General features: G+C 42.0%; 1 protein-coding gene across 1 annotated transcript; it reads left to right on the top strand.

The window, feature by feature from the left end:
• Positions 1-1,701: 1,701 nt before the first annotated feature.
• Positions 1,702-26,053, top strand: opn8b (opsin 8, group member b). The gene is made up of 4 exons (XM_047388521.1): positions 1,702-1,994; positions 16,554-16,847; positions 19,272-19,597; positions 24,290-26,053. Exons 1-4 carry the CDS (start codon positions 1,925-1,927, stop codon positions 24,632-24,634), a joined length of 1,035 nt encoding a protein of 344 aa, XP_047244477.1. The 5' UTR covers positions 1,702-1,924; the 3' UTR covers positions 24,635-26,053.

Below are 26,053 nucleotides of genomic sequence, written 5' to 3'. Positions count from 1 at the left end.
CTTATCTGCTCTTCTGTTTTTTTTTTTACCTTGGACCGGCCTTCCTTGCAGCAGTAAAATCCACAGATACACCACATACAAAAATAACACATTGTTTAACTTGGGAAAATAAAAACTGAAACAAATTATAAATGGATGAGATTAAGGTTGCATTTTTCCTGACTCTTCCCATGGAGTTTGTAGCAGTCTAATGGCATTAGGATAAGCCTTCATATTCTAATAATGGAAGCTTTTACATAACCACAAAGTTGTTCTCTGGCCTTCTGGTGTTAAAGAAGTATCTAAGATGATTATCTATATAAAGCATGTGGAACCAAAATACCCAAAACTGTTTGAAATTCATTACCTCCCATGAGCCCCAGATAATTTTTTACTTTGCAGCTGTTTTGAAGCAGTTTGGAGTAAACTGTTGAAACATTAAGTTGTTTAGAAAAGTTTGTAAAGGTAAAAGGTCATGATAGTTTTACAGCTATTTCCAGAATGTGACGCTTATCAGCAACAACTTATTTAACTCAGAAGAAAAGCATGGTTACATTTTAGGATGTTAGACAATATCAATTTTCCTTTTTAATATTAAATAAAACATGACAACCAAATGTGGTTGGACTATTAAAATGGGACTATTACTCGCTGAATTCTTCACAACCAATTTTAGGGATTTTTAACACAGAAATGTTGTGTTATGGCCTACTTGCTAAAGAAGCTCACCGTTCACTGAGTGCTGTATCCAAGCATACTATAAGGTTGTAAGGTTGAGTTGAAGGAAAAACTGTGGTAGAACAGTGTGCTCAAGAAAAAACGATCAGTGCAGCCTTGAAAAGATGTAACAGTAATTCAATTAAAAGTGCAACTCTTATAGAGTTATTACACAAGGTAATATTTTTCCAACATTTGTTTTAGTTAATTTTAATAATAATGGCTTACACTGGAGAAAAAAGTAAATCTGTTTCTGAAAAAAATTAAATATTGCCCAAAATATTACATAAACAAATCAAAACAAAAGTATTTTTAAACAGAAAGATTATGTGATGTTATGGTACACAAAATCATGGAGAAGACTGCTCACTTTACGGTTGTCCATCACATTAATGGAAAGTTAAGTGGAAGAAAAAAGTGTCTTAGCAGAATCAACTGCATTAGCCAGCCAATTGACTGATTTAAACTCCGCAGAGAATCTATGTGCTATTGTCAAGAGGAAGATAAAAGACACCAGAGCGAGCAATGCAGACAAGCTAAAGGCCACTGTTGAAGCTAACCCCAACTTCCTTAACACCTCTGCAGAACCACAGGGTGATCTCCACACCACACTGCATTGATCAAGTAATTCAGGCACTAATGCTGACATTTTTTCGGGGGGGTCTTTTGTAATAATAGAATTTTCTGAGAAACTGAAATTAAAGGTTTTATTAGCCTTAAGCCAAATTCATGCTTTAAATATATCACTTTGTGTGTATTGCATCTACATGAGTTAAACATTTTCAGCTGACTTTTGTTAAATAAATTTACAGTTCAATAATATTCTAACTAGTGTATCTGTCAACCTTTTATATGAATTTAAGTTGTCTGGGGGCGGGGCGGCATAAGAGTACGCAAAGATTGTTAATGCGTTTATTTTTTGTTTATTGTTACTGCTCTCTCACTTCACAGAGACTTGATTGCTCCTCCTCCTGAAGGTCTACAACATTGCGGAGGTTTCAGGCTTTGGACGGCAGGGCTGCCATTTTACGCACAATCTCTCTGTTGGCATCCCGCCGGCTGTTGGCGCACTGCTGCAGCCTCCTGTCTCCGCTCCCTGCGTGCCGACAGATGGATGCGACAGCGACGCGCACCATCACCTGCAGCGGCACACTTTCACTTAAATATCGCATGAGGATTCTTCTTTTTTAATTCAACGTTTGTCTTTTTTTTTTTTTTTACCTTTCCAATGGATGTTTACGCCTCAGCGTTGTCACCGGCGCTGGACATTGGCACGGGCTGCTACCTGCTGGTTTTAAGTAAGTAGAAAGACGAATTAAATAGTTTGTTGTTGTTTAATCGGGTTAGAACAGATATTCTCCTTAATTTCGTTTGGATTTGGGGACCTGTTTTACAGATCGCCTTAGAGTCGCACTTTACACTTTAGATTCGGTTTTTTTTATTTTATTTTTTGTGACACATTGAGTTAAATAAAATAAGCCTTCTTTTTTGCTTTAGATAAAATATTTGGGCATGTTGTCACTTGACGTTTTACCTTAGGTGACCTTTGTGTGTGTCTACTTGTCCTTGTTGAAACTGGATACATTTCACCTACCTGTTGATGAAAATATTCTAATCTTTTTATCGGTTTCTGCCTGGTTTCAGGAATAAAGGCAGACTTCAGCATAATGAAACCGGCTAAAGCCAGTCAGAAATCCAAAAATCATAAACTGTGGGACCTGGTTGATTTTCTAAGATCAGATCTTTTTCCTATGAAATACAGAACAATTTTATGGGATTCCTAATGTAGTAAAAGCATGCACATGAATATTGTGGTTCAATCATTGGTAAATTTAGAAATTATTTTCTAAGATTTATGCAAGCAAATAATGAGAACATTGGCTGGAACAAGTGGTTATTTGAGCTACTGCTACTACTCTTAAACCAATCTACTTTACCTTTTCTCCTCTGACCTCTGACATTAACAAGGTATTTTTGTCCACAAAACTGTTTCTCACTGGATGTTCTCTCTTTCTCAAACCGTGCTCTGTAAACCTGAGAGATGTTTGTGTGAAAATCCTAGACCAGTAGTTTCTGAAATACTCACACCAGTCCGTCTGACGCTAACATCCACGGCACATTCAAAGTCACTTTAATCCACTTTTTACCCCATTCCAATGCTTAGTTTAACTTCAGCAAATTTTCTTCGCCACACCTAAATGCCTCACGTCCTGCCATGTTATTGGCTGATTTGCCATTTCTGTTAACAAGCAATTAAAGAGGTGTGCCTAAAAAAGTAGCTTGTGAATGTGTCTAAAACGTTTTTGGTTTTTTTTTTATTAAATGGGAGTTTTTTTCAAGATTTTGAGGCTCCAGTGGCATTTATACAAAGGGTATCAGACAAGAAATGGTGGCGAAAACATGCAGCAAAGGTCCTGAGGTTGGGAATCCAAACAAGGGAGACAGCCACTTTTTCAAAAGATGTGGTTCATGTAACAGGGCAAAAAATGAGCATTCATGTGCATTCTAGGATCATGAAAAGAAGACAGAATACCCTGAGAAAAACTTCTAAAACTCTAAAGCTATGATTTGATTGTTTTGAAGAGACTGTAGTTAAATCCAGGGAAAAATATGGTCTCTTTTTAATTAATGAATTTATTTGACGCACTAGTGGCTTTTATTTAACAGTTTAGCAGATAAAAAAGAAGTCAGGAACAAGATTGAGATATGCATTAATCAGCCCAGGCATCTTTGTTGATGATTGTTTGTCTGCGTTCATGGGGCACCTGCTCTACCCAATGTGCCACACTGTGTGGCAAAAGAAATAGCATCTATTCAAAATTTAAGATTTAAACTACTCAAGGGTTGGTTTAGATCTGATGTGCCATGGCAGGCTGTTTCAAAGCCTAGTCACAGCCTTGGTCACCTCTGGTCTGCAACCTGATCCTGGTAGACCTAGGTCTCCTGCGGACTTATGAAAATGCAACAGTTCAGGAAGATACTCATCTGCCAGCCCATTAAGAGCTTTTAAAATATAAACATAAATACATTTTTAAATAACTTGTTATTGGACATAGAACATTGAGAAGCTTAATTCAAGCTTTTTCTGAGTTGTTTGGTTATTTAATAATGTTTTGTCCATTTGTTGTTGGACTGCACAGCGTAACAGTCAGCGGCACTGCAGCCCAGCAAGAAGATCCCGGGTTTGAATAATGGCCTGAGGTCTTTCTGTGGGGAGTTTGCATGTGCTGCCCATGCATGAATGGGTTGTCAGGGTTAACTGGCTTCCTCCAGCAACCCAAAAACATGACAGTTGGGTTAATTGGTGTCTCTATATTGTCCATAGGTATAAGTGTGAGCATGCGTGGATTGTATGTTCTGTGTCTCTGTATTGCCCTATGATGTATGGGCAACCTGTCGTGGGTGTTCCCCGTCTCTCGCCACTGACTGGAGTAGGAGAGACCCCCTCCAGCAACCCGGCAATGGTGAAATGTATTATTTGTTGCTGTTCGCTAATATTTATTAATTAATCAGTATTTAAAATTTGATAAACTTAGGTTAATTTTGAAACGTGATGTAGCTATAAACTTTGACTGGACAAGACTTCCAGATCAGTCATTGGCACTTGCGATTCAGGAAGACAAAAAAATTGTAAAGCTGCAGCAAATGAATACAAGTAGCTCACTTTCTCTGGAAAGATATATCAAAACATGCAGATTATTAACTATGCAGATTAACTACGTGTCAGTGTCCCTTCTCATGGCATGGGCTTTCTATTTTTAAGCTTTTTGTGTTTTCTACATTAGCAAGTGCACTGGGCAAAAAATAAAGAAAAGCCAAGATAAGTTTAATAGATAATACAACATTTTTCAATGAAAGCACATCTCGATGTATTTTAAGGGCACTCCTCAAACACAGTGGTTCATTTTGTGACACCAAGGTAAAATCTAGATAAATCAGACAGGACATCAAGAGGGAAATTGTGGACCTCCAGAAATCTGGTTCATCCATGGGTACTTAAAGTAATTATACAGAAATATACACACCATGGGAATATCCCGCCATCGTATCGTTTAAGGAGACAAACATGTTTTGGTGGGAAATGTGTGTATCCACCCCACAACAACAGCTACAGACTTTGTGAAGATGCTGGCTGAAGTAGGTAAGAGAATGTCATTGTCCACAGTGAGAGTCATGTTTAAACATGGACTGTAAGGCAAATCAGAGAGGAAGAAGCTATTAATCTAAAAGTAACATAAAAACAGATTACTGTTTGCAAATGCACACAGGGACAAAGACCTTGATTTTTGGAGACATGTCTTGTTGTCTGATTAAGCTAAAGTGCTGAAGTGTTTGGTCATAATGTTCATTGTTACATACAGGTCCTTCTCAAAATATTAGCATATTGTGATAAAGTTAATTATTTTCCATAATGTCATGATGAAAATTTAACATTCATATATTTTAGATTCATTGCACACTAACTGAAATATTTCAGGTCTTTTATTGTCTTAATACGGATGATTTTGGCATACAGCTCATGAAAACCCAAAATTCCTATCTCACAAAATTAGCATATCATTAAAAGGGTCTCTAAACGAGCTATGAACCTAATCATCTGAATCAACGAGTTAACTCTAAACACCTGCAAAAGATTCCTGAGGCCTTAAAAACTCCCAGCCTGGTTCATCACTCAAAACCCCAATCATGGGTAAGACTGCCGACCTGACTGCTGTCCAGAAGGCCAGTTGCAGCAAATGAATACAAGTAGCTCACTTTCTCTGGTGACCACAATAAGCCCCTCCTTGAACCGTCACCTTAACGTGGTGGAGGAGTTTGAGTGCTCAAATGATCCTAGAGGCTATGTTGTCTGGGTCCTAAATGCCCCTGGTAGGGTCTCCCATGGCAAACAGGTTCTAGGTGATGTGATGGGTCAGACAAAGAATGGTTCAAGAACCCCTCATGAAGAACACAATATCGAGGCACGTGACTTCGCCCGGTACGGCGGAGCCGGGGTCCCACCCTGGAGCCAGGCCTGGGGTCGGGACTCGTCGGAGAGCGCCTGGTGGCCGGGTTGCTCCTCGCGGGACCCGGCCGGGCCAAGCCCGAATGAGAGACGCGAGGCCATCCTCCAGTGGGCCCACCACCTGCAGGGGGAACCATGAGGGACCGGTGCAAAGAGGATTGGGTGGCGGACGAAGGTGGAGACCTCAGCGGCCCGATCCCCGGATGCTTAGGCTGGCTCTAGGGACGTGGAATGTCACCTCGCTGGGGGGGAAGGAGTCTGAGCTTGTGCGGGAGGTCGAGAGATATCGACTAGAAATAGTCGGGCTTGCCTCCACGCACAGCGTGGGCTCTGGAACCCATCTCCTTGAGAGGGGTTGGACTCTCTTCTACTCTGGAGTGGCCCACGGGGAGAGGCGGCGGGCTGGTGTGGGTTTGCTTGTTGCCCCCCAGCTCAGCCGTCTCGTGTTGGGGTTTACCCCAGTGGATGAGAGGGTTGTATCCCTGCGCCTTCGGGTTGGGGAGAGGTCTCTGACTATCATTTCGGCCTACGGGCCGAGTGGTAGTGCAGAGTACCCTGCCTTCTTGGCGTCCCTGTCGGGGGTGCTGGATAGTGCCCCTCCCGGGGACTCCATTATTCTGCTGGGGGACTTCAACGCCCACGTGGGGAACGACAGTGACACCTGGAGAGGCGTGATCGGGAGGAATGGCCTCCCCGATCTGAATCCGAGTGGTGTTTTGTTATTGGACTTCTGTGCTAGTCACGGATTGTCCATAACGAACACCATGTTCAAACATAAGGGTGTCCATCAGTGCACTTGGCACCAGGACACCCTAGGCAGGAGGTGGATGATCGACTTTGTTGTCGTATCATCAGACCTTCGGCCGCATGTTTTGGACACTCGGGTGAAGAGAGGGGCTGAGCTGTCCACTGATCATCACCTGGTGGTGAGTTGGATCCGCTGGAGGAGGAGAAAGCCGGACAGACTCGGCAGGCCCAAGCGCATAGTGAGGGTCTGCTGGGAACGCCTGGCGGAGCCCTCGGCCAGGGATGTATTCAACTCCCACCTCTGGGAGAGCTTCGACCAGATCCCGGGGGATGTTGGAGACATAGAGTCCGAGTGGACCATGTTCTCTGCATCTATTGTTGATGCTGCTGCCCATAGCTGCGGCCGTAAGGTCTGCGGTGCCTGTCGTGGCAGCAATCCCAGAACCCGGTGGTGGACACCGGCAGTAAGGGATGCTGTTAAGCTGAAGAAGGAGTCCTATCGGCTGTGGTTGGCTTGTGGGACTCCTGAGGCGGCTGACGGGTACCGTGAGGCCAAGCGTGCTGCGGCCCGGGCTGTGGCAGAGGCAAAAACTCGGGCCTGGGAAGAGTTCGGTGAGGCCATGGAGAAGGACTACCGGTTGGCCTCGAAGCGATTCTGGCAAACCGTCCGGCGCCTCAGGAGGGGGAAGTAGTGCTTTGCCAACACTGTTTATAGTGGGGGCGGGAGACTGCTGACCTCGACTGAGGACATTATCGGGCGGTGGAAGGAGTACTTCGAGGATCTCCTCAATCCTGCCATTACGCATTCCGTGGTGGAAACAGAGGCTGGGGACTCGGGGTTGGACTCTTTCATCACCCAGGCTGAAGTCACCGAGGTGGTTAAAAAGCTCCGCGTTGGCAAGGCTTCGGGGGTGGATGAGATCCGCCCTGAGTACCTCAAGTCTCTGGATGTTGTAGGGCTGTCATGGTTGACACGCCTCTTCAACATTGCGTGGCGGTCGGGGACAGTGCCTCTGGACTGGCAGACTGGGGTGGTGGTCCCCCTTTATAAGAAGGGGGACCGGAGGGTGTGTTCCAACTACAGGGGGATCACACTCCTCAGCCTCCCTGGTAAGGCCTATGCCAGGGTATTGGAGAGGAGAGTCCGACCGATAGTCGAACCTCGGCTTCAGGAGGAACAGTGTGGTTTTCGTCCCAGCCGTGGAACACTGGACCAGCTCTATACCCTCTACAGGGTGCTCGAGGGTTCATGGGAGTTTGCCCAACCGGTTGACATGTGTTTTGTGGACCTGGAGAAGGCATTCGACTGTGTCCCTCGTGATGCCCTGTGGGGGGTGCTCCAGGAGTATGGAATCGGGGGCCCTTTATTAGGGGCCATCCGGTCCCTGTACAAGCGGAGCAGGAGTTTGGTCCGCATTGCCGGCACTAAGTCGGACCTGTTCCCAGTGCATGTTGGACTCCGGCAGGGCTGCCCTTTGTCGCCGGTCCTGTTCATAACTTTTATGGACAGGATTTCTAGACGCAGCCAAGGGCCGGAGGGGGTCTGGTTTGGGGACCAGTGGATTTCGTCTCTTCTTTTTGTGGATGACGTGGTCCTGCTGGCCCCCTCTAGCCAAGACCTACAGCATGCGCTGTGGCGGTTCGCAGCCGAGTGTGAAGCGGCTGGGATGAGGATCAGCTCCTCCAAGTCCGAGGCCATGGTACTCGACCGGAAAATGGTGGCTTGTCCTCTTCAGGTTGGAGGGGAGTTCCTGCCTCAAGTGGAGGAGTTTAAGTATATCGGGGTCTTGTTCACGAGTGAGGGAAGAATGGAGCGGGAGATCGACAGACGGATCAATGCGGCTGCCACAGTAATGGGGGCGCTGTGCCGGTCCATTGTGGTGAAGAGAGAGCTGAGCCGAAAAGCAAAGCTCTCAATTTACTGGTCGGTCTACGTTCCTACCCTCACCTATGGCCATGAACTTTGGGTCATGACCGAAAGAACGAGATCACGGATACAAGCGGCTGAAATGAGCTTCCTCCGTAGGTTGGCCGGGCACTCCCTTAGAGATAGGGTGAGGAGCTCGGCCATCCGGGAGGAGCTCGGAGTAGAGCCGCTGCTCCTCCACATTGAGAGGAGCCAGTTGAGGTGGCTCGGGCATCTATACCGGATGCCTCCTGGACGCCTTCCTCGGGAGGTGTTCCAGGCACGTCCCACCGGGAGGAGGCCCAGGGGACGGCCCAGGACACGCTGGAGGAACTATGTCTCTCGGCTGGCCTGGGAACGCCTTGGGCTCCCCCTGGAGGAGCTGGAGGAGGTATCTGGAGAGAGGGACGTCTGGGCGTCTCTGCTGAGTCTGCTGCCCCCGCGACCCGGTCCTGGATAAGCGGAAGACGACGAACGAACGAACGAGCTCATGATAACCCAAAATTCCTATCTCACAAAATTAGCATATTTCATCCAACCAATAAAAGAAAAGTGTTTTTAATACAAAAAACGTCAACCTTCAAATAATCATGTACAGTTATGCACTCAATACTTGGTCGGGAATCCTTTTGCAGAAATGACTGCTTCAATGCGGCGTGGCATGGAGGCAATCAGCCCGTGGCACTGCTGAGGTCTTATGGAGGCCCAGGATGCTTCGATAGCGGCCTTTAGCTCATCCAGAGTGTTGGGTCTTGAGTCTCTCAACGTTCCTTTCACAATATCCCACAGATTCTCTATGGGGTTCAGGTCAGGAGAGTTGGCAGGCCAATTGAGCACAGTGATACCATGGTCAGTAAACCATTTACCAGTGGTTTTGGCACTGTGAGCAGGTGCCAGGTCGTGCTGAAAAATGAAATCTTCATCTCCATAAAGCTTTTCAGCAGATGGAAGCATGAAGTGCTCCAAAATCTCCTGATAGCTAGCTGCATTGACCCTGCCCTTGATAAAACACAGTGGACCAACACCAGCAGCTGACACGGCACCCCAGACCATCACTGACTGTGGGTACTTGACATTGGACTTCTGGCATTTCCTTCTCCCCAGTCTTCCTCCAGACTCTGGCACCTTGATTTCCGAATGACATGCAGAATTTGCTTTCATCCGAAAAAAGTACTTTGGACCACTGAGCAACAGTCCAGTCCTGCTTCTCTGTAGTCCAAGTCAGGCGCTTCTGCCGCTGTTTCTGGTTCAAAAGTGGCTTGACCTGGGGAATGCGGCACCTGTAGCCCATTTCCTGCACACGCCTGTGCACGATGGCTCTGGATGTTTCTACTCCAGACTCAGTCCACTAGTTCGGCAGGTCCCCCAAGGTCTGGAATCGGCCCTTCTCCACAATCTTCCTCAGGGTCCGGTCACCTCTTCTCGTTGTGCAGCGTTTTCTGCCACACTTTTTCCTTCCCACAGACTTCCCACTGAGGTGCCTTGATACAGCACTCTGGGAACAGCCTATTTGTTCATAAATTTCTTTCTGTGTCTTACCCTCTTGCTTGAGGGTGTCAATAGTGGCCTTCTGGACAGCAGTCAGGTCGGCAGTCTTACCCATGATTGGGGGTTTGAGTGATGAACCAGGCTGGGAGTTTTAAAGGCCTTAGGAATCTTTTGCAGGTGTTTAGAGTTAACTCGTTGATTAAGATGATTAGGTTCATAGCTCGTTTAGAGACCCTTTTAATGATATGCTAATTTTGTGAGATAGGAATTTTGGGTTTTCATGAGCTGTATGCCAAAATCATCCGTATTAAGACAATAAAAGACCTGAAATATTTCAGTTAGTGTGCAATGAATCTAAAATATATGAATGTTAAATTTTCATCATGACATTATGGAAAATAATGAACTTTATCACAATATGCTAATATTTTGAGAAGGACCTGTATAGAGAAAAAAATAGGGAAGCTCGCAAGCAACCCAATTATGATGTATGGGGGTGGCAGCATCATGCTGAGTGGGTGTTTTGCTGCCAAACAGACTGGTGCGCTTCACAAAAGAAATGTCATCATGAGGAGCGAACTGCACCAGCAAGAACCACGGCAGAATGATATGAGTTTAAACGTTATTGAAGGAAGGTTGGAGGGGAAAGATGGACTGGATGTGGGGATGGATCATCTGAGCAAGGTGACCTATAAACCTGACCTGTTAGGAGAACTGAGCTAAATCCAAGCAAACTATTGTGAGAAGCTTATGGTTAGATGCCCAGAATGTTTGACCTACATCGTACAGTAAAAGACAAGTGTTCCAAACACCGAGGAAATGTATGTAAACTTCTAAATTTGTTAAAAAAATTTAAAAAGTTAAAAAATAAAAAAATCTCTCCCTTATTATTCTGGTATTTATCAAACAGAAATTATTTTTCTAACCCTGACCCACCTAAAACCTGAAACGTTTTGTCTGTTTTCATGTCAGATAGTGAGAAAAATGTTTCTGTACCTTTTTATACAGTGTTTATTAACATCTGGTTTAACTGTATATATTTGAACTTCTGCATATAATTTTGCCCCTAAGTGGTTCAGAGAAATTTACAATAAATTCAAAGTCAAACAATCATTGAAGTTGTTTGCTGTATTCCACCCTGGAAACACAACAGTTAAAAAAGGGATTAAATCCCCAAGATTCATAAAACATTTATGCCATGATGAGATTGTTTAAAAAGCAGGCGCTGTATTTTGTTAAAAGCCATAGGACTAAATTTTGCAGATGTCACTTTGTTTCCTTGTTTTTCAAACAGTAATGCATAATTACCTTTTTCACCATTTACCTTTACTCTAGTGCTGCATCCACTCACCATTTCCCCTGTAAAATCCCTCCCAGTCAATAGAGCGTTATAGACCAATATTGAGCTCTGTTAGGATTAGGATGATGAAAGCATCTTTGTTAATATCTCGGTCTAGCACAACTGACTGCATCCCAGTGGCTTGTTAGGCAGCTGGCCTCTCACTCTGACCCTTGTTGCAATGAACACAACACTGACAGTTCATATATTGTCTAGTTTTACACAGTGTTAGATATGTGTAACTATTGCCAAATTACATTGCAACAATATTTAGGGGTAAGGTGGTGGAGCAAATTATTCAATATAATGAGGCTGATCATAGTGACAGTCTCTATCCATCCATCCATCCATCCATCCATCTATTTGTTGTGCCTCTTGTATCCTGTATCTTCTCATGACCATTGGGAGCTGGGGTCCATCCCAGGAGCCAACAGGTTAGAAGCTGTATACACTCTGGTCAACTCTCAAGTCTCAATTAACCCAGGACATGTGTTTCTGAACTTTTAGAGACTGCTGTAATACCTAGAACAAAATCCACATATGCACAAGGAGAACATGCAAACTACTCTCAGAATGGCCTGACAAGCCACATAAGGATGATATTATCAGATTTGCACGACTGGTGCAAAAGGATTAGATACTTATTCTGTCTAAAGTCTAGAGAATATGGAGCCAAGCTTTATGTGCCTGTCTAAATTCCAGGACTATGCCTCATGCAGTAAATATCAAACACCAATGAAAATGCAAGGCAAAACAATGACATTCTGTTTGTTAAGTGATCTCTATTTCTCTTGTTAAAGTCACTTGAATATTTTTCAATGTGCAGCTTAATTTAAAAATAATAATCACTGAGGCATAGTTTAAGACTTTTCTCAGATCTGTTTTAGTTTGTTAAATGCTCCAATAAGAACAGCTTTAGAAAAAACTACAGGTTTGTTAGAACAAGTGCACCCTTGTAAGCTAAAGTATTGATTTGATCATTGTGTCATTACCCTGTCAGAGGTTTCCAAGATCCAGATTTACACAGGTAAGAAATGTTGAAGCAAATCATCTGGAAGTTATGTAAATCTAAATAATTAGTGTGCTGAAATAAAACGGATTAGGGATTTGAGGTAATTTTCAGTTTTCACCGTAAATGTTTACTTATGCAGGCAACAAGGTTTTGGTTATGTACTGAGTTTTAACAAAAGCCATTGTCTATTGCTCTGTTTCTACTGTAAAATTACACCAACATTTGCAGCTTTTTGGGTTGTTTTTAGTAATTCTGACAAATATGTCATTATAGAATTATTCAGCTATTTATGTTTTGTGAATTTTGGACATTTGTCTCTGTGGAAACTTTCTGTTTGTATTTAGCCCTTTCCACCTTGTGTTTGTTTCACACTTCCTTTCAACCCTAAGGCATTACATGCCTGACTGATCAGCAAACTCTGAATACAGGCCTGGATTTTTGTTTAGGTTGTAATAAGGTGCTCAGTCTATGTTTAGCTCGATGTTTGGTCCTGGAGGAACATCACAAGCCGCAAAGGAATCTGGGGTCTCATAACCTGAATAGATAACCACTCATCAATCAGCTCCTTTGTGAGTGTATTGATTAAAGATCGTTAGGTGATTATGGGTCCTGAATAGAATCGCACAGATAAATTGTCTGCTGACATGAAGTTTCAGCCCTGACTGTGAATCAGCCAGTAGCAAATCCAATCTTTTTTGATGAGTGAACACACCACATATTAGCACTACCAGGTTAGGTTATAGTATGTATGCTGTTGCTGTGTGAAATATATGCAAAGTTAGTGATTTTCAATATTAGTGAGATGTTTAGTAAGGGTGGAGATTTGCTTGACCATAAATCAGTATGATGTACATTTGGTCACCAGTACCAACCCACCATAGTCTGTTAGTGATTTCTGCAGATGTTCGTTAGTAAAAGTAACTTGTGTACAGGGACACTACTTAATAGAGCTGTTGGATGAGGCGGAGTGGAAACAAAAGGCAGTCTTGGGAGGGATTTCCACTTCCGGATCCCGGTGTTCACCAACTTGGCAACAATCCCTTGTGTGCCACAGCTCCAACCTCCTTCACTGCCACCTGTCTCGGCACCTGGTGGTGCTTCCTACTTTTCTCATCTCAGACGCCACCATCATCGAGATGCCTTCATTCCTGTCCTTGAGGGTCTGGCCGAAACCTCCACTTCCCCTGTATTACCTCACCCTCCTGATGCAGGCGACGGCATCATCACAAGACCTGGTTGATGCTTGGGACCTGATCTCCAGGTCCCAAGCCGGCTCCTCGATACACATCTCTCAATGTTCCCAAGCCCAGACTTCTCCAGCACCTCCTGCTTCTTCTTCAATGCCTTCCAGCAGTCAGCAGCAGATTGTGGCTCCCACAACTTCCTCTGCACAGGTTTCTGCACCAGAGCCTGCTCTTTGTCGCCTTTGAGCACCAATCTGCTCTTGGTCGCCTCTGAGCATCTGAGCCCACTCCAGACCTGCTCAGTGCTCCTGAGCCCAGACTTCTTCTACACCACTCGCTGCACCCCCAGCACCTCTCAGCAATCTCCAGCATTGTACAGCAGTGGTTTCCAAGTCTGCCACAGCAGCAGCTTCCATATCCTCATCTGCAGCAGCTCCCTCGTTTGCAGCTACAGCAAGATCCACATTCAGTTCTGCGACAGTAGTCACTGAACCCTTTCTGTGATTCGGCAAGGCCATCATCATCTACATCTACCGCTGAATCATCTTCATCTTTGTCATCTGCACCTCCTGATCTGCCATCCTTGCATCCTCTCCGTATTCCTCAGTCCTCATCTGCACTGTCTGCACCATTGATTTCATAGCTCTATCTTCAGGAACAACGCCTCCACTTTCTGCAGCACCACTTCAGCATCGTGTTCCTGATCCTGGGTTCTCTGAGGTGGTCAAGGACCTCCCACCTCGTGTTCTCAGACAAGGGGTCCAGGTGGGCTTACCATCGTCTTTTGATTCCGCGTTCTCCAATAAGGGGGTCAAAGTGGCCTGGTCTCTGTCTCCTGTTATGGAGGTCCTTCAAGAGCTCCTCTGGGGGATCCAGTGGTCTCAGCGCCTCTCTCCAGGGCTACTCTGAGGGTTCCAGCGGCCCCAGCGCCGCGTTCCAAGGTTCTTCTGTGGTTCTAGTGTACCAGCCTCCAGAGCTCCATGCCTCCTGATTGACCTCCAGGGCTCCTTCTCTGCAGTAGCTGGTCTGTATATCTCCTGCGCCATTACCACCAGCCTCCAGACCTCCTGTGCCGACGCATCTGGCCTCCAAACCTTTTGTGCCACTGCTGTCCACAATTCCACCATCTAAACCCCTGCCACTGCATGATTGGACTCTTCGGTTCCTTTGTTGGATCCAACATCTGCCTGAACTCTGTGCTTCCTCAGGACGACCTCCAGGTCGCCCTTTTGAACTGGTTTTTGTTTTTTGTTCTCTTGCCCTCCTTCCGAGGTCCATTCCACCCACCCAGTTCTGTGTTTGTTTGTTTTTTTTATTCTTATTTTATCAAAATGATATTTTACTTAATGTAATTTATGTAACGTAGCAAATGTACAGTATTGTGCAAAAGTTTTAGGCAGGTGTGAAAAAATGCTGTAAACAAAGAAAGCCTTAAAAAATTGAAGTGTTAATTATTTATTTTTATCAATCAAAAAAATGCAGTGAATGAACAAAAGAGAATGTCACGTTCTGGGGTTTAAGTGGACCAATGCACAGACAAGAGCTGGGCAGCAGCATGTTATAGTAAGGCTTCATCTTTATTCAAAAAGGTTTTCCAAAAACGTAGCAAAAATCACTGCAGGTACAAACATAAGTCGAGTCCAAAACTTACAAGAGTTCACTCTGCAGGAACATGGCCAACACAGAACTTAGTCAGGGGTAGTGAACGGGAGGAACCAGCAATGAACAATGAAACTAGAACAACTAATATACAGAGGGTAACAAAGAGCAGGTAATCAAAAGAACTTGGAACAGGTGTGACATGGAAGCAGGGAGGCTAAAGGAACAGATGAAACTAATAAAAGGACTAAAGCATGGGAGAAGGGACTAATAAACAATACAGAGAAAAGACCTAAGCAAAACTATAGACAAAGATAAATAACCAAATGAAGCATAAGAATCAGGAATAACCATGAACTAAAGGAAACTGAGAAACTGGAGGGAACAGAAGAAAAACAACCTAAGATCTAAGAAACTGGCAAAAAGACTGAACTAACTGGGAAGGAAGCAGAGAAGGCGAGGACTAGAATAAATGTAAACAAACGTAAACAATAACGAAAGCTAAACTATAAGGAGGGACTGGAACAATAGAGACTGCCTTGAGGAACTACGCTAGAAAGGACTACAATTATAAAGGGAACTAACACAGAGAAAATAATAACTGAAGGGGAAACTAATGACAAGGAGTAGCAGAGGAAAGAAGACTAATAAACTAGAAGAGTGCAAAAAGGGAACAAATACCTAACCATAAATAAACACAGAGATACTAAACCAGGGAACCCAAGGAAGCCAGGAAACTAAAATAATAAATAATAATCATAATCATAAGAAAACCATACAAAGTAAGAAAGCAACCATTAAAGGAACTAAGAGTGAGGGGAGAGAAAACAACACACACACACACACACTAGGAGGCAGGAGAGAGAACAAAACTAACATCGAGCAAAACGAAATAAACATGACTACAAAACCCAAAATAGAAACATCTAGACAAAAAGTAAACAAACACAAAACCACAAACAAAGTCCAAAATGTCGCACCCCGACAAGAAATCTATATTAAAATCAATATTTGGTGTGACGACCCGTTGCCTTCAAAACAGCATCAATTCTTCTATTTACACTTGCACACCGTCTTTGAAGGAACTCTGCTGGTAGGTTGTTCCTGACATCTTGGAGAACTAACCACAGATCTTCTGTGGATGTAGGCTTTCTCACATCCTTCTGTCTCTTCATGTAATCCCAGACACACTCCATGATGTTGAGATCAGGGCTCTGTGGGGGCCATACCATCACTTCCAGTGATTCTTGTTCTTCTTTAAGCTGAAGATAGTTCTTAATGAATTTGGCTATGTTTGAGTTCACTCACTTAGCATTTTGTAAATTGATAAAAATAAACAATCATTTATATTTCTGAAAGCATTCTTTATTTACAACATTTTTTTTCACACCTGCCTAAAACTTTTGCACAGTACTGTATGTCTCAAGTAAATGAATAAAACTGAAAAGATATTCAACTTATGAAAATTAACCAATGAGTAGCTTTTTATTCCCTTTCATAATTATCAGACAAATGGAAGGATAATTGTCTAAAGTTCTTTTTCTGTTCCAACTCTCTCTTCCTCCTGTCTGTCTCAGCTGTACTCTCCATTGTGGGAAACCTGCTTGTCCTCATCATGGCGTTTAGAAGATCATCAAGGATGAAGCCACCAGAGCTGCTCAGTGTGAATTTGGCGGTGACAGATCTTGGAACAGCCATCACCATGTATCCCTTGGCCGTTGCCTCTGCATGGAGCCACCACTGGCTAGGTGGAGATGTTTCCTGCATTTACTATGGCCTGGCAGGCTTCTTCTTTGGCATTGCCAGCATCATGAACCTCACCATCTTGGCCATTGTGCGCTTCGTTGTGTCCCTCAATCTGCACTCTCCAAGTAAGTAAGCCTCAAATGACTGATTGAAAAAAAAAACTACTGTTGTATTGGCCTGCTCCTCTCCACTGAGCCCAGTTTGCAACCAGTTCTATTACTGACTTTTCCAGGCCTATACTGGCTTTTTTGGTAGCTGCACAGCAGCGGGTCTCGTTGGGGCTGAGCAAGGCCGCGATGTGAAGTAAACAGATTGTTGTTCACTGATTGGTCATCAGCGTGGTCAACCACATGAGTTTGACTGCAATATTTAGCAGCAGCTTGATAGGGAGACAAGAAGTAAGAAGGTAGTGGAGAGTATAAAAAAAGCGGGTTAAACCCAAAGTCAGTGGTTTGAAATCATGGAGGCCATTTAAGGCCATCATTCCGTGCGACGGTAAGTGTTTATTTTACTTTGCACAGCACACAAAGCTGACGGCTTGAAGGCCCACCGTCAGCAGTTAATGCGAACACAACAGGTTCTGTGCTGAGTAGAGCGAAGTCAAACGGAGTAGAGCCATGCGATGTTGGAACCTTGAATGGAAAAGAGGCACAAGCTTGCACAATAAAAGCTGGAAGCTGATCACTTAGTCTCATCACTACACTTCTGAGTTAAATGTCCTCTAGCTGTAAAGCTGCTGATTCAGCTGCATGTTTACTGGAAGATGAGCAGGGAATACCAATTTTGCCAAACACAGCATGTTAGCACACCAACTGACAGTTATAGTGGGAGCTGATGATTTGGGCTTGATTTGCTGCTACCTTCCTTCTCTGCATACCAAAGTACTCTTGACAAAGATTTAGAGCCATATGTCAAGCATAAGTCAAGCCTGGTCATGATCTCAAACACAGCAGCAAATCTACAACAGAATGGCTTAAAAACAAGGAGTTGCATTGGCCTAGTCAAAGTCCAGGGCTCAGTCCTATGGAAATCCTGTGGTGGGACCCTAGGAGCAGTGCACAATGATTTTAAACTAAAGCAATGTTGTAAAGAAGAGAGACTAAAATTCCTCTTCAGCGATGTGATGGACTGACTCTGCAAACGAGTTAATCATGGAATGTACTTAATTATACACTCATAATTTTTTACTAAATAAATAAGCTAATATTGTGGAATATCTTATGTTTTTGCACACTAAAGGTTTGATTTAGAATATTTTGGAAGCTGATGATGACCAGATCTTCTTTTCTAAATAATGTGTTGGTATGTAAAAACGGTAGACTTAAAAAGGGATGTGCTTTCTATTTCCTATCACCGTTTTCCAATTTAAAGATAGATATGTGCTTCTTTAAGGTCATGTGTAGTTTTAGAGAGCAAACTGAAAACTGTTGTAGTGTTTAAGGAAACTCTTCAGGCTTTCTTCTTTTGCTCTTAACAACTAAAACAATATCGAACAGTGCAGTGCTATTAAATATAAAGGTTATATAAACAGCTAGCTTTTGCAGTTTTTCTGTGTTCTAATTTCTACAACAGAATAGCACTAATAGTAATAAGAAATAAACTATACTATGGCGTTTAGAGGTCTGTAGGGGTTAGCACTGCAGAAAGTCGGAGACTTCTGCACACTATGCATGTCAACATCTGTTGCCTGCGCTCTGTTGATTTACATTGCTTCCATTCGCTTCCTTGTAATACCACTGACAGTTGACGTTGGAATATTTAGGAGCGAGGAAATTTCACAACTGAAGTTGTTGCACAGGTGGCATCCTATCACAGTACAGTCAGCAAATACTTTTGGCTATATTATATATAGATAGATATATACACACACTGTTTATTATATAAATAAAACATGCCAGTTTTGTGATGTAAAAGATGGGTCTTTCATAAGCAATTTCAAATTTTTTTCCGGTTCTGTTCAACTAAAAAGAAATAGAAATGTGTAATAACTTAATCTGGTTGCGTAACTGTAAAAAATGTTCAACTAACTCTTTGTATTGAATTTCAATCATTCTACTTGGGTAACATTAATTGTAGTGAATCTGTTCAACGTGATCTCAGCAGAATCTTACTGACATCTGCACGTTTGCATGTATTAGTTGGAGGACAAACAAAATCCTGAGCACGGTAATTATATAAACCATGGCACAGTAAAGACAAGTTATCAATAATTTGAGAAAATATGGGACAACAGTGACATTACAGTAACTAGACCACTTGGATGAAAAAGTACTGACTGGATTCTATAAAAACAAAGCTGTATTTCCCAAGGTGTAGGGCTGTAAATCAAAAGGCTATTCTTCCTAAGAAAAGCTCATAGAGCTGGCTAAAATCTACTAAAGTCTTGTTGGAGAATGCTATCAAATTTGGAGCCACAGTTCCAAAAGGTAAGTCTGACACAAAACCAACACTGAACATCAGAACACCATATCGACAGTGAAACATATTGGCTTATTGTAGATAATAATAAAAAAATACATGTTTTTACCCAGTATTTTTTCTGTCTGCAGAGCAGAAGATCAGTTGGAAGAAGGTGAAGATACTGTGTATGTGGACCTGGCTGTATGCTCTGATCTGGGCTCTGCTCCCTATTCTGGGCTGGGGCCGGTACGGGCCAGAGCCCTTTGGCTTGTCCTGTTCACTCGCATGGGGACAAATGAAACATGAGGACTTCTCTTTTGTCATTTCTATTTTCTCTCTGAACCTGCTCGTGCCTTGTGTCATCATCATTTTCTGCTACTTTGGCATTGCTTTAAGGCTGTATTTCGCCTACAAGAAGTCGATGAACAACAACCATGTCCCCAATATCATCAAGCTGCATCGAAGGCTTCTAATAGTAAGTTACTCGTTTTGATGACACAGCTGAGATAGAATCTTGGAATCTTCGTTAAACATAAAGCATAGAAAAAGCAAAACAAACTTGTTTCTTTTTATAAAGCTTATAAATTTGAGTATAATTTCTATGAATACAGCGCATTCTGAATTTCAATTTCCTTAGCTTAATTTGATGTTATAGAACAACATCAAAAAGTACATAACTGTGAAATAGAAGGAAAAGATTACAGTGTTCGTTAAATGTTTTTACAAAAAGATGTATTTTACTCCTGCTACTCTGATGCCCCTAGAGATCCAGTGTAACTACAGGGGTTGGACAATGAAACTGAAACAGTGGTCATTTTTGTGTAGGAGATTTCATGACTAAATTGGACCAGCCTGGTAGCCAGTCTTCATTGATTGCACATTCCACCAGTAAGAGCAGAGTGTGAAGGTTCAATTAGCAGGGTAAGAGCACAGTTTTGCTCAAAATATTGAAATGCACACAACATTATGGGTGACATACCAGAGTTCAAAAGAGGACAAATTGTTGGTGCACGTCTTGCTGGCGCATCTGTGACCAAGACAGCAAGTCTTTGTGATGTATCAAGAGCCACGGTATCCAGGGTAATGTCAGCATACCACCAAGAAGGATGAACCACATCCAACAGGATTAACTGTGGACGCAAGAGGAAGCTGTCTGAAAGGGATGTTCGGGTGCTAACCTGGATTGTATCCAAAAAACATAAAACCATGGCTGCCCAAATCACGGCAGAATTAAATGTGCACCTCAACTGTCCTGTTTCCACCAGAACTGTCCGTCGGGAGCTCCACAGGGTCAATATACACGGCCGGGCTGCTATAGCCAAACCTTTGGTCACTCATGCCAATGCCAAACGTTGGTTTCAATGGTGCAAGGAGTGCAAATCTTGGGCTGTGGACAATGTGAAACATGTATTGTTCTCTGATGAGTCCACCTTTACTGTTTTCCCCACATCCGGGAGAGTTACGGTGTGGAGAAGTCCCAAAGAAGCATACCACCCAGACTGTTGCATGCCCAGAGTGAAGCATGGGGGTGGATCAGTGATCGTTTGGGCTGCCATATCATGGCATTCCCTTGGCCAAATACTTGTGCTAGATGGGCGCGTCACTGCCAAGGACTACTGAACCATTCTTGAGGACCATGTGCATCCAATGGTTCAAACATTGTATCCTGAAGGTGGTGCCGTGTATCAGGATGACAATGCACCAATACACACAGCAAGACTGGTGAAAGATTGGTTTGATGAACATGAAAGTGAAGTTGAACATCTCCCATGGCCTGCACAGTCACCAGATCTAAATATTATTGAGCCACTTTGGGGTGTTTTGGAGGAGCGAGTCAGGAAACGTTTTCCTCCACCAGTATCACGTAGTGACCTGGCCACTATCCTGCAAGAAGAATGGCTTAAAATCCCTCTGACCACTGTGCAGGACTTGTATATGTCATTCCCAAGATGAATTGACGCTGTATTGGCCGCAAAAGGAGGCCCTACACCATACTAATAAATTATTGTGGTCTAAAACCAGGTGTTTCAGTTTTATTGTCCAACCCCTGTAAGTACCTTAAGAACTTTATCTGTGTGTAACCTAATATCCGTATGAATACAGCTGTACTGTCTGCTTAGAAAACATTAGTGAACAAACAGTATCATGAAGATTAATGAATGCAGTACTAGGTTATAAAACAATATGGCAAACTTTGAACATCGCATAGAGCACCCTTCAAAATGGCAAATCCGATGATTGTTGGGAAACTAAAGGCCTGAATCCTGAACACACCATTGGTCAAGGGTAATAAATACTTTTGCAATCAATTGTGTATGCAGGCCTTTAACAAAAACAAATTACTTTTTAACAACAAACCATGAGGATATTTCAGAAGAATTCGACGGTTAGCCTAAACTTATAGTTTGTTGTTCCTGAAGAGTCATACAGTCAGATCCCAGTTTGAAGAATCAGGAAGAACGTTTAATCTAAAGGTCAAGTTAAATGCTATTCACAGCAACTGTACCTGCTGTAACTAATTTCATGTGATTTCCTGTGTTATTAACAAGTTACCATCTCAAGAGCTTTGTTTTCTTGAGATAATCAGATGATTATGGTATAAAAATTATTGGTTCTTGCAATATGATCAGTTTCGTTGTTCAGTTTTACTATCATGACACTTGGGAATAACCTGTAACAGTATGCGCTGTAAATGATAGACATTGTTTGATATGTTTTCAGCTTGAATCAACTGCCAGCATATAGACGTCTGTTGTTTTATTTTGATTTCTAGTTATCAGCAGACAAGGCTGAGATAATTTAACACATCAACCGAACATCTAAGGTGTATTCTTTTAACATAATGAGTTTAAAACAACAAAATATGCTTCATTTTTTTTTAGATAAGAATCTCTCTGCCTCTTTACATTTATACTAGTTATTGCCTGTACTGAACAGTAACCATGATGCAATGCATGACTGCTGCATGGAAGCTGCTAGCAGTATCCTGCCATCTGTTATATTTGATTAATAGACTTTTCCTTTGTAGATTAGATGTCTGTATGAACCCAATAATAAAGTGGAAAAACTGTTAGAGAGGTGAAACAACTCCTGATGATCAACATCAGTGCATTCACTAAGCGTAGTAGATAAAAGAGGAGCTGTGGATAAACGATTATAGGTATGATGAGTTTATTTTGATCAGTTTGCACTCAATTCATGAAGCAGTTCTATGTGCACTATTTTTTTTACAAATGTTTTGTACACACTATCTGCAGTATCCCTGCACCAGATTGCAGACTGAACTAAATGCAAAAACTATTAAGTCCAAAAGATCACGGTGATTTGGACCTGTTTTTAGTGTCAAGACGTAGTTGTCCTGGCAGCAGCCAAAAATCACGCCAGGTGCAGAAGTGATTAAAAAATAGAAAAAGAAATTTCCTCACAGACAGCTCCAAGTCCTAACTAGATCGAGACACTCTTTGTAAACTGTAAAAACAACATCTGAATTAGAGGATTCAAGTTCTGAAAGGAGTGCCTTAGTCAATAAGTAAAGCAGATTTTATTTATGTACTGGAACAGTTTGTAAAAGAAAGTTAAAGGATTAAAAGCTTTAAATAATTATTCAGAAGATGATAAGCCCTGATGGAAATTAAAATGTATCTGATTGGTAAGATACATATTTAAGTCTACACATTATGTACTGTACTGATTGCTGATATATTTTTAGGATAGAAAAATAAATAACAGTGTATTTTTAATCTTGATTATATCTTTTAATTCTGACCTACTGCATGTGAAAAAGGGTGTTTGGTCTCTATCCTGGGGTGCTATTTGAGTTCTGTTTATTTACCTCTACATTAGGAGCACTTCTTGTTTGAATGTTTCACAATCATGCGATTTTTGTTCAGAATTATATTTTTCAAATGCAAGAACAGAATTTTAAAAACAGTTTGAACAATTAATTTCATTAGAGAAATGGTTTGTAAAAATATAAAGCAAACTTCACTGAAGCATAGGATCATTTCTAGCTTCTGTGATATCCTGGCATGGTTTTTTTGTAAAGCAAGCAGTCAAAATTACCACGAGCTTTCAGGAGATGATATTTATGCTCATGCAACTTACAATGATGCAAATAGCGCTGGTCTGTGACAATGCAACGGTATTTGTTCAGGCTTTAATTTACATAAAGATGCATACATATTGATAAACTAATAAAGTGTTTTATGTAAATTGGTGCAGTTTGAATACATTTTATTTAAGAATATTTTAATCAGTGACTAAAGTAAAACAAAATTTAACCAGTTGAATTAATTAAATGAATTAAATTCCAATCAGCCTTAAACTGTACTTAACTAAATTTGTTAAATTTTAATTATTAATAAGGTCATAGTGCTCATCTGATTAGTTTTACACTTTAAAAAGAAACAAAAAAAGAATTGGATTTTGAAAAAAGGATAAAATGCTACTGAAATAGTAAATGTTTTATAATCTATTCCAACAACGTGGCAACTAAAATTTTTCCTGACAACTAAGCTAGCTAAAGCTAGCTTCAAGGCGTTCTCTTTCTAAGGGGATATATAAATTCATAATACAACCGATATAAACAGAGCCGTACCATTCTCTGTTGACCACTACACACAACAGTTAACTGAATCAGCATCTTCAATTAAATTCTAATCAAATTATTTTGATAGGATTTGTTACCAAAATAAAGTAGCTAATGTTGCAATTTCACCATTATTGAACATTGCAACCACAACACAACACGCTTAGCTAAAATTCAAATAATTTCAATGGCTTCTTTATATGGTCCTTCAAAAAAATGTTGTGCATATAATTTGACAATTAGACACACACTCTGGTTTGCATACATGAGTGCAAATAGCTTTGTGAATTTGCCCCTGAGAGTTGCATTTGGAGAGACTCAGTGATGTTCAGGCTGGAGGGATGTGTCACCTTGTTTTATTTAAGATTGTCAAATGATGTCAGTCACATTTTGTAGACCCTGAAACCAAAAACAACAACAATAGAAAAGTGTGAGAAAATCAGCAAAAAAAAGTAAATAATACATTTTTCCAAAAGACAAGGAAAAGATTTGTCCTACTTTGAATGACTAAAGTATTTGTGTTACATTTTCAGATGCCCAGTGGGATGTCTTTTTACTGACTATTCTGATGTGTTGCAGATCGCTGTTTTGATCAGCATTGGCTTCATAGGCTCCTGGGCGCCCTACGGCTTAGTAAGCCTCTGGTCTGTTTTGAATGACAGCAGCAACATCCCGCCTGAGGTCAGTTTGCTGCCTTGCATGTTTGCGAAGAGCTCCACCGTGTACAACCCTTTGATCTACTACTTCTTCAGCCAGAGCTTCAAAAGGGAGGTGAAACAGCTGTCGTGGCTGTGTCTCGGCTCCAATCCATGCCAGGTTTCCAACAGCGTAAATACAAACAATATTTACATGGTTAGTGTTAACGTCAAGTCTAAAGAAGTAGCACCGGAAACTTTGCAGGAGATCACACAGTCAAGACAATGACTTTGGGGTAAAGGAATTGGGACATACATGAAAAATAAAACTGAGCTGAGTTGTCAACTCTCATAATTTTGGAATAGAAAAAAAATATTCTGGCTTTTCTTTGTTATAACCAGGTAACTGGGTCCTTTGGTAGACATGCGTGATGGATGAAAAGCCCCGTGTTAAATGCTCTGAATGTTCAGCCAACAACCAATATAAAACAGTGTTCAATTTAAGCTTTGAGATGGCACCCGGAAAGACTTCTGAGTAAAACAAATTTATAGAGGAAACGATCACAACCAACAGGTTTTAGATTTAGGGTATGTTTAAAGTCACAGAGCCGCATGGGAAAGAACCCGAGGTTTAAAAGTGATAGAGGGTGAAGATGTTAATTAGCAAAGGTTCAAAGCCAGATGTTGTACAGAGAACTATGATAACCTTTGCACAAACCAGAGAGAAAGTGACAATGTTTACTTTATGGACTTCAGTTTTATGTGGTGAAGGAATTGTGCTTCTATGTGCATTGTGTGTTTCAACCATAACTGGGCTGTTCTTGAAGGTCACACAAATTCTATCTCCCAACAGCGTACAAGAACACAAGATTGTAAAGAAGCTGCTGTTTTTCTGTGTAAACCTTGTATTATGAGGTGTAAATGTACAGTTACTTTCAGAACATGATTATGTAGCTTTAAAAGCACAGTCTAAAACAGATTTGTGATAAAAATGTATCTCTACTCTTGCAAACTTTGGAAAGGCATGTTTGCTGAAGCTAGTTCTGCAGAGCACAGTTTAAGGGTAAAGAGGAAGAGGAACATAGAGGACTCAGTGGTTCTGATTCTATATCAGGTTTTTATCCAAAAACTATGAGATAATGGTCGAAACCCACACTTTCTTAGTTTTAAAATAGAACAGAAAAGATTTTAAAAACCATGCATCATTTTCTGTCCTCTTAACATTTATGCACTATATTGCTTTGGTCTAACACATAAAACCTAATAAAGTATACTGAGGTATTTGTTTTAATGTGACAAAATAACGAAAAGATCCTTGACAGGACACTGTATAACGGCATTCTATATTGCTTAAAATTAAAAAATACTTTGACCAAACAAACCCAGTAAACATAACTATTGTAGAACTCGTACTCGTCGTCTTCCGCTTTATCCGGGACCGGGTCGCGGGGGCAGCAGGCCAGCCGAGAGACATAGTCCCTCTAGCATGTCCTGGGCCGTCCCCTGGGCCTCCTCCCGATGGGACGTGCATGGAACACCTCCCAAGGAAGGCGTCAAGGAGGCATCAGATATAGATGAACAAGACCCGAGATACTTGAACTTGAGGCAGGAACTCCCCTCCAACCTGAAGAGGACAAGCCACCCTTTTCTGGTTGAGAACCATGGCCTCGGACTTGGAGGAGCTGATCTTCATCCCAGCTACTTCACA

The sequence above is a fragment of the Girardinichthys multiradiatus genome, chromosome 15 (assembly GCF_021462225.1).
Source record: "Girardinichthys multiradiatus isolate DD_20200921_A chromosome 15, DD_fGirMul_XY1, whole genome shotgun sequence".
Lineage (NCBI taxonomy): Eukaryota > Metazoa > Chordata > Actinopteri > Cyprinodontiformes > Goodeidae > Girardinichthys > Girardinichthys multiradiatus.
The sequence above is the reverse complement of the archived record's forward strand: the minus strand, read 5'-3'. Positions and strand labels throughout refer to the sequence as shown.